This window comes from Rhinolophus hipposideros (assembly GCF_964194185.1).
Source record: "Rhinolophus hipposideros genome assembly, chromosome: 18".
Lineage (NCBI taxonomy): Eukaryota > Metazoa > Chordata > Mammalia > Chiroptera > Rhinolophidae > Rhinolophus > Rhinolophus hipposideros.
In genome coordinates this window covers 31,452,552-31,467,544 of record NC_138064.1, presented here as the reverse complement: position 1 = coordinate 31,467,544, position 14,993 = coordinate 31,452,552, and the positions used below count along the sequence as shown (strand labels likewise).

General features: G+C 35.2%; 1 protein-coding gene across 9 annotated transcripts in view; it reads left to right on the top strand.

Moving 5' to 3' along the window:
- Positions 1-14,993, top strand: part of PPP1R9A (protein phosphatase 1 regulatory subunit 9A) — a 266,446-nt gene that overhangs the window by 201,314 nt on the left and 50,139 nt on the right. For all 9 annotated transcript variants that reach the window (XM_081080102.1, XM_081080106.1, XM_081080108.1 and 6 more), the window contains 2 exons: positions 11,731-11,784; positions 14,525-14,754. In XM_081080102.1, coding sequence (XP_080936228.1) covers positions 11,731-11,784; positions 14,525-14,754 — 284 coding nt within the window. The remainder of the gene's footprint in view (positions 1-11,730; positions 11,785-14,524; positions 14,755-14,993) is intronic.

The following is a 14,993-nucleotide window of genomic DNA, read 5'->3' as shown; positions in this document are numbered from 1 at the left end:
TGCTCACTGTTATATTCTCAGCCTTTGCACAGTCCTTGGCATAGAGTTAGTGGTTAAATGTTTGGTGAATGAATGTTCTCAAGCCTATATTGGAATTTGTTGTATAATTCAAGACAGGTACTTAATTTAATTTTTCCAAGTAGTTGACAAGACAGCTAGCACTTTTATTAAATGCTCGTTTACCCATTTCTCTCTGGTTGGATGGCCAGCATGATTAGCTACAGAATCTGTGCTTTTACACTCTGGATTGCTTTTGGTCTTCATATTCTGTTCGATTTTCTCATTCTTTGCTGAAATACTATGAGACTACATGTTAAACATTGATGGAATGAATCCAATCTAACTCTTCTCTTCAGAAATTCTTTTACTTTTCAACTTACTCAGGAAAACATTTGAATCACTTTATTAGTTCCCTTGAAAAAAACTTTTGTAATTTTTATTGTAATTACATCAAACTACTAAATTAACTTGTAGAAAACTAAGCTTATGGAATATAGCCATTTAATTCCAGTATTTTTTTTCTGATCTCTAAAATGTTAGAGTCTCCTTTATTAGTTACATAAGTGTCCACCTGTAAGTAACAGAAAATGTTAACTAGAGTGGGTTCATCAAAAGCTGCCATGAAGATTATGTTAGCTTTGATATAAGTTAAGGTTTCTTTATTTTTCTAGTTTCAGGAATGACTTTAATAAGAGAGACGTAATGACCTGCATAAGGTAGAAATTACTGTTCCCTGAAAGTTTGTTATTCCTTAGCTGTAAAACCATCTGTGCCTTCGTGGAGGAAGATTTTAAATACCTTTTAGAATAGCTATTACTCTATTCAAGTTTTCAAGTTTTTCTTGGGCCCGTTTTGATCTTTTTGCATTTTTCAAGAAATTCACATATTTCTTCTATGCATTCATATTTATTAACTTATGTTTTTATAATCAAGTTTAAAATACTGAAATCTTTCATATTTATAATTAGGTACCTTTTTTATTTTTTATTTGAATATTTTCATTTTTTAGTTGTTTTCTAGAATTTTGTCTAAAATGTTTTGTTTTACATTACTATTTTTTAAATTAAAACGTACCTATTTTATTATTTCCTACCAATGTCTTTATTTTTCATCTTTTCTTCTTTATTGGCATTAATCACTTGTGCTTACTACATTTATTTTTGATAACTTTTCCATTCTGTAAGTATATTTAAAGCTATAATTTTTCTGAGTATTGCTTTAGCTACATGTCACAATTTTTTACATTTAGAATGCCATTGTCACTTAGATCGCTTTTCTCTTGGGATTTCCTCTTTAACACAAAAATTATTTAGTGGTATATTTTACTTCCTATACATATGAACTTCATTTTGCTATCCTTTGGTTATGGAGTTCTAAATTTACCACACTTTGGTCCATATAATAACTGTAGAATTTTTGACACTTTTTGTAGCTTAATTCTAAACAGTTTTGTGTAAATATTTCTCATGTATGTAAAAAGCACACATATTCTGTTTAGGTATGATATTTATATATGTTTTTCATTTATATAAATAAGATTAATAATACCAATACACACATTTCTCTATAACATGGATTAGATTTTCTTTTCTTATCTACTAATTCTGAAAAATGTGTCAAAATCAAAAGCTACAGTTTTTTTTATATATATAATTCTATCAGTTATAGTTTTATGTATTTTAAATCTGTGTTGTTAGCTGCATATATATTCAGGATTGTAACAGTTTCTTGATTTATTATAACCTCTTTTGTATCCCTTATGATGCATTTTACCCCAAATGCATTCTAGTTTGTCTAATAGTAAAAGTGCAACACTTCTTTTGCTTCATATTTTTACACAGCATCTATTTTTTCTATCTCTGTTTTTAGACACTCCGTATCCTTTTGTTTAAATGTGTTTCCGTTAGTCAACCTATTCTAAATCCTACATGTATACTACCCAGGGAGTCTTTGTCAGTTAATTGGTGAGTTTAACTCATTTACATTTACTTTAATCAGTTTAATGTTAGAATTTACATCTACTAACTTATTTCCTATTTTATAATTTCCCTGCCTCCTTCTTGTTTCTTTCTCTTTTTACCTACTTCTCAGATACATCCAGTTTTCATCTGCTGCTTAAAAATTTACATTTTGTTCTATTTTTCTAGAGATTACCCGAGTAGCTTTGACTCAGTGTTATTTTCTCCTAATCAATAGCCATTTAACAAAATAATAGTTATAGCATATTCTCATCTATTTTTCCTCCCATCTTTTTTTTTTGTAGTTCAAGAGTTTTAGTTAAATATATTTATAGGTATGCCTGTTACCAATAATTAGTTCCTACTTACCTATACTTCTTTCTAACTCTGATGGTATTTCAGTGCTGCCCTGATGTTAATTTACCATCAGTCTGGTTTACCACATGGCACGAAAGGTCATGCTAGTGACCAAGAAGTCCAAACTTTAGGGCAATGGAAAACGTTGTCCCTGATTTACCTCCAGATGCAGGTTTAACTGGATCACATGTGAAAGATTAAAGATTAATTAGATTGCTGACTCCCATTCCTGGTTGCATTTTTCAAGAAATTTATTTCCCCCTAAAACATCTAGAAACATCTGTGTTCTGTCTCCTAAGAGTTTCTCACAGGCTTTTTTGTTAATTGATGAATGAGACCCTAAAGTCCATCAACGACCCTTTTTTTCTTTTCTGGCATCTCCAAAGATGAATTCAGGAGGGGCATTAAATAACCTTTTGTTAGTTTGCTATGTTGTACTAAACTGGAAGCTCTCCCCTACCTAATTCATTAATTTCTGCCTTTATTATTATTTTTTTATCCCATCATCTTATTATCCTTAGGAATGCTTGATTTTTTTAAATTCTAATTTCTTACAGTAAACAATTTATTATAATACTTTATTGTTTAAGCACAAAACTATGAATCTTTCTCTGATTAGGCCTTTGGCCATATCTTTGGTTTCAATGTGCCTTCTTCTTATTGTCATCATTTTGCAAATAGTCTATATTTTCTATTTGTTTTCATTTTATCTTTTACTTGAGTAATAGAGGAAACATTTCTTAATTTGTAATTTTTAAAAATTAATTTAATGTTTTATTACATTGTGGTCCGATAATTGTCTTTACAAGTTTTGATTTTTTAAGGTAGTGTTTTTATTATATTATAGAGTAATATGGGTTTTGTGATACAAGTGAGATTATGTGTTTCATAACTTTTATATCCTTATTTATTTTTTCTATTTAACCTAATAAACTGAGTCATATAGTAAAATACTCCTCCTTATTATATTTCTTGTCTAACAGCTTTGATTATTTCAACGTTATGTTGAAAACACATAAAGTATGATTTAAAGTTTTTTTTATATTTAAATTTTCTTTGTCTGATGTTAATAATCTGACTGCTACTTTTGTTTGTAGCTGTTGGATAAACACTAGTATATATCTTTGTACCTATTTTTAACATAAAGCTAATTGCAGTACTTTGTTTTATTGTACATTTTTAAAATACTATTTTGGAATCTGTCTTTTAATAAGAAAATTTAGCAATTTAAAATTATTATAATTATTCAAGGTCTAATTGATTTCATTTGATATTTTATACTTCTGTTATATTTATTGGTTTTTATTAGGGATAATCTTCAAGTTTTAAAAAAGTTCTCTATTTCTATAATTTTCAAAATTAAGAACAAAACCGTACTGTTTGAATGTTCCATATAGAAGTTTTTGATACAATCTTGGTTTCTAAGACAAGATTGTTAAAATTTAATTGCCACATTTTTAAAAAACTTGTGTTTTCAGTTAGCTTTATAATAATATGTACAACAAATAGTTACATTCTCAGCTTACTCAGTTTCACCTATTATTTTTTTTACACCAGAATTTCCCAATTAATTCTTAAGTTCTGGGTCTTTCCTTATTTCTCAGAGTATATCTTAGAGCAATTTTTAAGTATTCATAGAGGATATAATTTTCATGAGTTTCCCATACTGAGAATGGGACATGACATAGGAATTAGCTGGGTTTAATATTTTGATTCCCAAACTTCTTTCCTGAAAGTGTAGTAGGGCAAGCTTCATTGTTTTAGGCTGGCATTGCACATCATAAAGGAAAAGTCTAGTGCCAACTTGGCATTGGGGTGCTTATATTATTTTAGCCTGTACTTTAAATTTTTTATCATAATTTCTTGAAGTAGGCCTCCTTCCATTGATTTTTTCCTTCTAATCTACTTTCCTTGTTTTATGTTTGTATTTTGTGTTTATTTTAGTTATGAATGGTTTTAATTTTTTGTTATTTTTTTGTTCCTTTTTCGAGAAACACTATGTTTTCAGTGTTATCTTTTTCATATTTTATTTTCTGTTTTTTCTATGTTTGAGGACATAGTAAAAACAGAGTGTGTACAGGACATTTAGTGTAGAGGGCAACTAAATATGTCCTCTCATATCAATGATTCTATTTTCTGTAGTATTAAATATGCTTTTAACTTCAAATTCATTTATGCTCCTTATCACCTCTAACATGACTTAATTCTCTTATTAAATTTTTAGTTGCCTTACTCTCCACCTAGTTCTCATGCTTCTTCCCTTTCTTTTCATCTTGGTATTCCATGTAGTTACTTTAAAATAACTTTTTACTTACAGAATACATCATTTTCACAGGTTTACTTATTTGAGTTCCCAAGTTGATGTTCTCTTTACCTTGAACTGAAGGTATCAGATGCCTTTTTATCCTTTATTTATCTTGAAATGAGACAAAAACCTGTTTTGTATTTGATGTTAGTCGGTAATTATCTACTTTTGTGATTGTGAATTCCATTTCTAGACTTGCATCAGGAGGAAATAACTAGGTGCCTAGTTTCCATCCTGGTTGTTATTTTCTGGCAATCTGTAATCTAGTGCAGTTCCTGTACTAAAGTGAGAGATGTCCAAATCTCACCACTCAGTTCTCTAAGTTAAAGGAAAAAAAAACAAAACGATGATTCCCTGCTATCTAAGCACCTAGTACTATGTTGACTTCTGTCTATATTGCTCTATTTTGTGGTCTGCAGCTAAAAGTATGCAGTATGATACCACTATCAGCCATCTTCATTCTTACTCTGTTTTAGTAGCTGCTTTCTGAATGACTGGAATACTGAGAAAGTCAGAGAACCTGGTTTGAGGACAGTTCCTGGGAAAGACAATAGAGGTTGGCCAGGTTTCTCATTGGGCAAACTCTTGATCTCAAGCAATCAGTGAGGCAGCACCCAGCATCTCCCAATCCTTGGAGTGAAGCTTGTATAGGTTTTTCTTAATTCAATTTCATGACTCTTTTATATTCTAGTAACAATTGTTTATAGTTTTGGTGTCCGTTTAGTTGTGAGTTTTCCCTTGTTTAATGTGATTTCACTGGAAATTTAGTGGGAAACAGGAAGAAACTGAATCAGAAACTGCTGATCAGGTGCCATTTAAACTGGCTGCACAGTGTTTCCCGTCCACCTATCGTCCTCAGAAGTCATGGGTATCAGCGCCTGGGAAAAACAGGTCTACATGTGTCTTGAGGAAAACATGGAGTGTAAAAATCGCATTGTTTTACTTACGTAGATCATAAAGAATCTACGAAAAATAATCTAAAAAATACATAAATGCATTAAGATAATAAAGTTTTCTTGATGGCACTTTCCATCAACATGGAGAGAAGTTATAAAGTGTTTACTGACTTAGCAGTAAACAGATATTTATTTAAAAGGAGCTGTAATTACAGGCTATCACCTACATCCAGTACCTTCATCGTTAATCACCAGGTGATGAGTACTGATTTACAGAGTGACCTAGTCCGAGGATCTCTCCTTGTGTTACATATGCTGCAATTACTGTTGTCATTCAGATTAGATTATGACATTCAATCAGCTGGTTTCAGCTCATTTTACATCAATTGTTCCCTGAGAAAAACACTTTTGTTAATGTAAAGATAGGTACCATATATAAAGCATTGAGCAGAAATTGTAAAGAACTATGGCATAGCTTCATTTGAATAGCAGCAAAATATAGGAAAAACAGCTCCGATTCCTTTTTTTGTGGAGCTTACAATCTCATGGGTAAGACAAACGTCAAATAACCAGAAAGGTAATTGTAAAAATTCTGATTGTAGTGCTGAAACCACTTTATAAAGTTCTCTGCAAGTGTCAGTTATTATTTTGCCCTTGTAAAGCAAAAGCAGAGAATATGGCTCTTATCTGATTATCTACCACTAGAGCTCTCTTAAAATCTTTAAAATATCTACAAAGATAATATTTTTCACTTTTTAAAGAAAAATGTTTTCCCTGCTTGCACAGGATAAGTAAAGAGAGTGCAAAAGTTCAATCTTACTATTTATGTTTTTGCATAAGGATACTTCTATTTTGAGTGCAGTTGTTGGATTATATTGATTCAGTTATATGAGCACATGTTCTGTAGTCATCCTTTTGAAAGAAAGAAATAAAATATACTCAGCAGGTACACCTGCAAAATGTTATATGAAAGCTGCTGTTCTCTGTAGGAATGCGTGTGTTTGTTTGTATTGTAATCCTGAGGTGGATATCTATGGTATTTATGTTAAAAATGACGGAAGAAATGAAAGAGAGAGACCTAAATTGAAATACGCTGACCAACAATTTTATTTATATCCTTTCTTCCCAATTCTTATTTCCAGTCCTAAATTCTCTGAAGCCCAAAAGTTCTGACAGGTGTTTCAGGCTCTGTTTCTGTTAACCAGTCTTGTTGACTTCTTCTCCCTGTAGTCAGTCAGCATGACCAATCTCCGGGTGCGGTGGAACCCTTGGACTTGGACTTTGGTAAGCTTATTGAATATGTGGAAGGAGAGCTACTCTAGAATACGAAAACTTGACCTTTTACCAACTCGACTTCTCTTGTCAAGTTGCTTTACCTCTTCCAAAAGCAATTTTCTCTTTTTCATGAAGTGGAAGTATCTTAGGCCTGTTGTGCCAACTTTTCCTAGAGCGTAAAGTTGGAGATATGACAAATAGGCCAAAGCCAAATGTCATCTGACCTGGTTACAGCAATAAAAGACTAGGCAGGCTGTGGGTGAGCAGGTTTCCTCCGATGTTTCTCTCAGGGTGTTCTGGGAACTTCTCTTAGGAGGCGGCATTTATTAATCTCCCTGTAGAAGGTAGGTAGATTCCACGTCATGTTCTTGTATTCGCAGGGACTAGCACAGCCTCTGGTATACAATCTCTTTCAGTAAATGCTGGTTGAATAATGAGAGAGGTATTTCTTCCTAAGCTCTGTAAGGAATAACAGCAGTTGCTTGAGTGCCGCTTTGTATGTAGTGTCAAAATACCCAGAGACTACCAGAGTGATCCATGGCTGCCAGTCCGAGTAATACTTTCTCATCTGAGAGGTGACAGTGATGACCTATGCCTTAGGATTTTTGTGAGGTTTAAATGAAAGATGTATCCCAAAGTGGGTTCAGGTTAGGTACGTGGTGAATGGGGGAATGGCTTGGGAGAGTCAGATCCGGGATGATTTCCACGCCACCACCTGCATGTGCCGCGAACTTGAAGAAGCCATGTAACTTCTGAGCATCTTTCCCCCTCTGAACAATGAGGCTAACACTGCCCGTCCTGCTTCACTCACAGACTCATTTGCATGTGTGGGGACAGAGCCCCAGAAAGCAGTTTCCAGGCTCTCGGCCTCATGTGGAGAGGTGCTGGCTCAGATAGTGGATGGCCGTCAGCTGTGGCTGGTTGGCCATCAGCTGTAGCCATTAAGCCATTGGTCACTGATATAACTGCCGCGGCTACGGAGGGGAGCCGAGGAAGTGAAGGAGGAGACTGAAGGAGAGTAAGGAGAGTCGAGGAGAGTTGGTCGGTTGGCAGCAAAGCGGACAGCAGGTCGCACGTCGTGTAAACCCAGCCTCCAGTGAGACCACAGTGGTATGATTTCCCTACCTATGGCTCCGTGGGTGTTCCTTTTTGGCCTCACCATGTCCTGCGTTCTTATGTGGGGAGCAGGAGCTGAGACCCCGCAGGCCGCCCCACCAGACAACCCGCATGACAGCTTGATAAAGGAAATAGATAAAGGCTCCTACAATCATAAGAAATTTAGTGTTAGTGGAAAGACTCCGGACTGAAATTTGCCTAGCTTTGACACTTGTTAGTTCTGCAACGTAAGCTACTGAAAAAATTTTTTTCTTCTATAAAATGAAAGAGTTTGATTAGGTTATTTTTGATGCTTTTCCTGTTAATAATGATGGATTGTAGAAATTCTCTTCATGTGCATACAGACTTCAAGCAATCACATACCAATAATTTTAGGGCTTACGTACTAAGAAAACTGCACTAAAACTTCTGTCCATCTTCTGAATCATGTCTGAATTTATACACTTCATTCTCCTTTCCTGTGTCTAAAGAATTTGGCTGTACTTAGTAACACTCCAGGCTTTTATCAGTGTTCTCACCTCACTGCTAATGCATTCAGCTCTCTTCTGTTACCCATTTGGTGAGATGGGGGTGGGGGAAGGGAGGATAATTGAAGATTAACTTGGCTCTTGCACAGTTTTACCTACGTTTGTCCCACACATCAGTGGATTAATCTACCATGTGCATTCATAGCAATGAAAATGCGGCTTGGGACAAGAATTTCTAGAATCTGTAACCATGACAACTGTCTCCAGGCTCTTCATTTTAAAAATGTCACACCTGTAGTGCTTGTAAGAGCCTTGGACTTCGTCCCATCTAATCCTCTCCTTTTTCACATGGGAAACCGGGGCCCAGAGAAGCAAATTACTAGAGGCCATAGCGACTGAGCAAAGAAAGCCCAAAGTCTCAACAGACTGCCTGCTGTATACTTGGTTACCCTACAGGGAGTTAACCACTGAGAAAATAGAATCTGGTCCTTCCCCATAGTTCCAGTGTCCATCACAAAACCTGCCTTTGGATGTCTTGCTCCTCTTCAGTTAGAACCAGAGGTGTTCATTTTATTTCAGGTGTGACATTTTACAGCATTTAGCACTTTTAACTGAGAAGCAGAGTTGGGGTAATCATATCTGAGTTTTTCTGATCATTCTTTCTTGATCGTGGCTACCTTTATAGAGGGCTGATTCTATGCTAGCCACTGTGCTGTGCCTAAAGCTTTACACAGGTTATCTCATTTAGTCTTCCAGTAATGGGTGTTATAACCTATGAGGAACTGCATCTTACAGGTGAGGAAAGTGAAGGTAAGAGAGGTTAAGTAATTTTCCAAAGTTATTTAGCTACTACATGATAAGCCTGAGATGAATTCAAGCAGTACAACTTAACTACAGTCAATCCTCATTTAATGTATTCGGTAGGTTCTTGGAACTGTGGTGAAATGATGTATAATGAAACCAATGTTACCATAGGCTAATTGATATAAACAAGACTTCAGTTCGTATGGCATCTCATCGTTATAAGGAAACAGCGTTGAATGAAATGGACATTTTTCAAGGACGTGCTGTACTCTTCACACTTGGCACATGGTAGAAAGAACAAGGAGTCGATCTTCTTGTCGGTAACAATTGCAAACAATCCAAAATCACATAGGCACATGGATTTGCTGGGTGCTCAAGTGTGTTCCCTCTGAAGTACAGAATCTCCATGGAAAATAATTTCTTATAGGTGTGTGTGTATGTGTGTGTGTGTGTGTGTGTGTGTGTGTGTGTACACACACATGTGAGCATGTGTATATATTTCTATCTATATAAACAACGTATCATGTTTAACATCTTCAGCATTCTTGCCATTTTGAGTTTATTAGCTTATATCGGTGGGGTAGATTATCACTAGTATTAGAAGAAAGAATGATCTTCACAGCATCTTGTGCATAGCAGCTATTTGATAAGTGCCTATTGAATTAACCCTTATTTTCTAAGGAAAAAGGCATTGGATCAGGAACCAAAAGATCCGGGTTCTAAGTCCTGGTTTTAACAGCAACTCACTGTGAGAACTAGACCAGGTCCATTTCCAGCAAGGAGCCATGGTTTTGCGTGTCTAAAGTGAGTCCATAAGTGTAAGGATTCATGATTCTGCAGGTGGGCATTCAAGCAAGTCAGGTTGGGTTGCCTTGGCATTGTCAGGTCTGGAAAGATGCATTCAGACCAGGGTGCTCCTCCTCTCTAGAGACTGTTAGAACACAGAAGCCCCTAGGAATTCAGAGGGTGAACGGAGAAAGAGCCACATTGGTAATACTACAGGAGTGACTAAATCCTAATGTGGGAAAGTAAGGTAACTGATGTGACTGGGGTAGGATCAAACTTAAAACAGTTTCAAGATTAACGCTCAGGACCGAGAGCAGTAGCAGAGCTGTAGCAGTATGGAACCCAGTGCCTTAAACATAACAAGAGCCCCCAAAGCACCAAGGATGGACCATTTTGCAAGAAGCTTGGGGGCCCTCAGAGTCTGGGCTTTTATGCATTGGCATCTAATTGTGTGGATTCAACCTGTCCTTGATTCTGACTTCCTTCCCTCTTCATCCTTCCCATATGCTCCTCTTTGCCTGGTAAAAACCAAGCAAATGCAGGTTACAAACCAAATAGAGAGCTGAGGTTTCCGAGATGTTTTGATCTTTAAAGGTTCCTGTTTCTATCCTTAACACCAGCTGAACTCACTAACGTTTTTCTGATAAGAAAACCTTAGACTTATTTGATTGCAGTAATAGAAGTTTACAGCCCCTCTTGTACAATCCTAAATCCAAAACGGTCTGATTTTTTAAATAATTTTGTGACAAACTCATTTGGGAGTAAACCTGTTCAAAACTGACAGGGTGCTATTTACAGTCTTTAGTGGGGATGTTTGGTGGCAGAAATATTCATGTGTTTGATTACAGACTGCCTCCACAGACCCTGCTGTAATACTCAATTTACAGAATACTCAATTTATGGAAAATGCATCTTACTACCTTTCTGAAATTGGAAGAATTCTGAATTCCATAAACATCTGGTCCCGAGAATTTCAGAGAAGAGACTTGTCAACCCATAACATAAATTGCTTTCTGTAAATGTTGGTGTGTTTATTTATCCCTTAAGGAAATGAATACTTTGTCCTTCCTTTGCAGAGAAAACAAAGTGAGGGGAGGAGAGAAGCAAAATAAACATGTTAAGGAGGCTCTGTGAATTTAATAAACTGTAGGCAAAGCTTTTTGGGGTAAGGGTTCTCAGTAGGTGTAGGTATTTGGAGGACATAAATCTACATCTTTACCTTTCCTGCAATTAAAAAAAATAATAATAATAAGATCTCGCTGTGGAACTGCATCCTCCTCTTCTCCCCCCTTGCAGCAGCCTGAGCTGTAAAAAGCTGTCCAGCCTAGTGTGCGTGTGACTCGCGGTACCATAGCGCCACCTTCCTTCCAGATTTGGAATCGAATCTTCACACTGCCACTGGCCGACTTGCCTGCTTCAGCTGTTTAATCCACAAGCAAGGAAACGATTCCTTGACACTCAACTCATAAAGGAAGAGGTGCAAAGCGGGCAAGAAAATGTGTTTTCTTCTTTTTGGTCTCCGAGCAATTAAATTCGTAACCTAATCTGATGTTAGGGAGTGTGGGACATAAACCCTGGGTTTAATTAGTTTGCACCTAGTGAGTCATTTTACACACTAGACATTTTAATTTACAACCTGCTGCATTGCAGCACTTTTCTAGGACTTTGCTATGTAATATGATACTCTTCTAGTTGCTGAGCCTTTAAAAATATAGATATGCTTTCCTTGTTCAGATTTTTTTTCTTTCTTTCTTTTCAATTTTCAGTTGCAAATCAAACATGCAGTTACAGAAGCAGAGATTCAAAAATTGAAGACCAAGGTAAGCACCACTCAATACGTGGTGTTTGAAATTGTACTTTTTAAGCTTCGGATGCTATGAATAAATTCAACCGTAGGACTGAAATATTTGTCCCATGCATTTGAAACAATACAAATGTGAGGGATTGATTTCCACTCTTACATGCACAAACAAACCTGCCAGTGAGGGCATGTACCCACTAGGAGGTAAGCACCCCCTTAGTGAAACTAGCACAGTACATTAAAAATACCTATTTACACATATGTGTTTTCCTCTGAGCTTGCCTCAAAAAGGAAATATTTTTAATGATTCCAAATTACGTTTTGACCACTGATTTCTTAAGCACAAGCTGTTATACGGTATCTATCTTATTTTTAATAGATTTCATCATTTATTTTTAACTTATTCCTTGGAAACAATGTATTTTAACATAGCACATGTATTATTTGTATAGAAAAAGTATCCAATTCCTGATAAATACTATGAAATTTAATATAACATATGAATAATTGCTTTTAGGTGCCAGATATTACTGGAAATATTTAGTTGTTCACATTATTTAAATTTATGGGAAAAAACAGGTCATGATGAAAGCGTGTATGTATTTTTAGTTTATATACTGGGGGTGTCAAAAAAGTACATATAAGTGACACTTCGGTCAACGTTGTTCAAGCAGTAGTTTGCCGTAATCAAAAGTGTCTGGACACTGATGGTAACCGCTTTGAGCTCCTCTTGTAATTTCAGAAGTCAAACGTGACTTGTATTCATCTTTTGTTATTGGTATATATTGAGTATTGCAGTTTTAATAGTTTTTTTTTTCCTTTTTTAAAACGTGTATGCATTTTTTTGGCACCCTCCGTATAAAATTCAAAAGGGCATTTTTATTTGGTAATGTGTAAGGTGCTTGTAAATTCCTAGAATTGTGTCTAGTTTTATCAAATATGTAATTTTCAGAGATTTAAAAGTATCTTCTGAATTCCTTTTAAAACAATGTTCTTTATTGTTTTTATGCTCTTTTAAAAATGAAGATGCAATTTCTCCCCCACCACTAATGATCTGTTTTCCTGTTCACATTGAACACTTGTTTTGCTTTTTCCGTGTGTTTTAAATGGAGATGAATTAGCAAGGCTATTTTGGTTAAATGGTATTCCCAGCTAATAACTCTGTAGCTCTTTAGTCAAAACATGTCTATACATCATTCATGGTTTCAGCCAAGCTCTGTGAATAATAATTTTTAAATTAGTACTGAGTGGTAAATAAACAACTGAGTACAAAACACTGCTTAAAAAAGATGCAGTAAAAACCCAGTCCTGTATGAAATTGCTGTTGTTTCTTGGTGTAGAATGGAAGAATCAAATTTTTAAAAATTGTTGATTCCAATCGGGGAAAAAAGTTCCCCTTTGGTTGTAAGTGCTTTAACAAAGCTTATGTTTTAGACTGTAAACATTTATTTAGAAAATCCTATAAATTAATATTTTATATTTTTCTCATTATTGTATTGGCATAAAATATCCACAGATTAGCTTACTTTATTATGATTCTATGTCCATATTTATAATAGAAATCCTAATTTTGAAATGTTCTTGACTACTTTTTTACTTTTTAACCTCTTTTGCCAATGTATTTAGTTTAAAATATACATAAAAACATATATATATAGAGAGAGATTTCATTTGCAGAATGCTGTATGATTTTGGAATGTCTTGGATTTTGAAAATTGATGGTTTATAATGACTCTGCATCCTTTTGAACTGTAAAAGAGGAATGTGGAAAAGATGAAGTACTAGCTTAAAGATCAAACAAGTATAGTGAATAAAGGGCATTTGACCTCTCACCTAAAGGATCAGCCTTGAGTTTCTGTAGAAATGAGGAGATTGGACTAGTATTCTGTCTAGTCCTAAGAGTCCCTGGAAGCAGAAACCACAAGAAGCTGCCTTTTTGTTACATTGGAGCAATTTAAATTAATTCAGCAAGAATTTATATTTTCACTTAAACCCCGTCTATTACACTTTTATGCAGATGGGGGTTTATAAGGCTCAGAATACTGCCAGCAAAATAATGAGCTACAGATTATGTTCACATGTCAATTGAAATTAAGGATGTCATCAAAAGGCTAAAAACAAAGTAAAAATAACTAACATTTACCAGGTTATTATGCCCAAGGAGCTAGTCCAAGCACGTTGATGTTAGAGAACTTCAATTACTTGCCCAAGGTTTAAAGGCCAATCATGGCAGAACTGGGATTCGAATCTAAACTGAATGACTCCAGAGTCTCCCTCTTAATCCTTAGGCCCCACTGTGCTTCTGGCCCTCTCTCCTTCCCAGTTTGCCTCCTCCCTACCTTTAACTGTTTGTTTGTTTTTTGTTTTTTTGTGTTTTTTTTTACCATAAGTAAATAAATAACCCCTAAAAGAAAGCATGTTGAAATTCATTGGCTAGAATCAGTCAAACTCTGAAATGTTTTTTACTGCTCACAGAATTTCAGACTACATAGTGTGATGGAAAGATCATGGGAGTTGGACTCAAACCCCAGTTTTATCATTTATCAGATGTGTGACCTTGGACAAAGCATTTCACTTTTCAAGGCTTTCATTGTATAATCTATGAAATGATGAAAATAACACTTGCTCTTCACCTCTCAAGGTGTTTGGTGATTGAGTATATGTAAATTGAATTTAATCTACAACGTGCTATAAAAATACAACAGATTTTGCTAAGGAAGTACCCAGATTATCTTTGCCTTGACATTTTATTTATCCAGCTGCAAGCAGCAGAAAATGAGAAAGTGAGGTGGGAACTAGAAAAAACTCAACTCCAACAGAATATCGAAGAGAATAAAGAAAGAATGCTGAAGTTGGAGAGCTACTGGATTGAGGCTCAGACATTATGCCACACAGTAAATGAACACCTCAAAGAGACTCAAAGCCAGTATCAGGCCTTGGAAAAGAAATACAACAAGGCGAAGAAGTTGATCAAGGATTTTCAACAAAAGTAAGCAGCATCTAATGACTGAAAAATAGTTGTGTGTTTTTAAAGAAGGTTTATGTCCAGTAATTTTGCAATATCTAATGAAATAGAAAACATGACCTCCGAGTTATCCCTCTAAGAAGCGCAGTTAAAGCAAAAATAGACATTAAGTTTTAGAAATCACTTCTACCATTTTTTTCATAGGAGATTACATTTTGTTTATTTTACCATTTTTTTGGCAAACAGTTACATCATGAATTTTT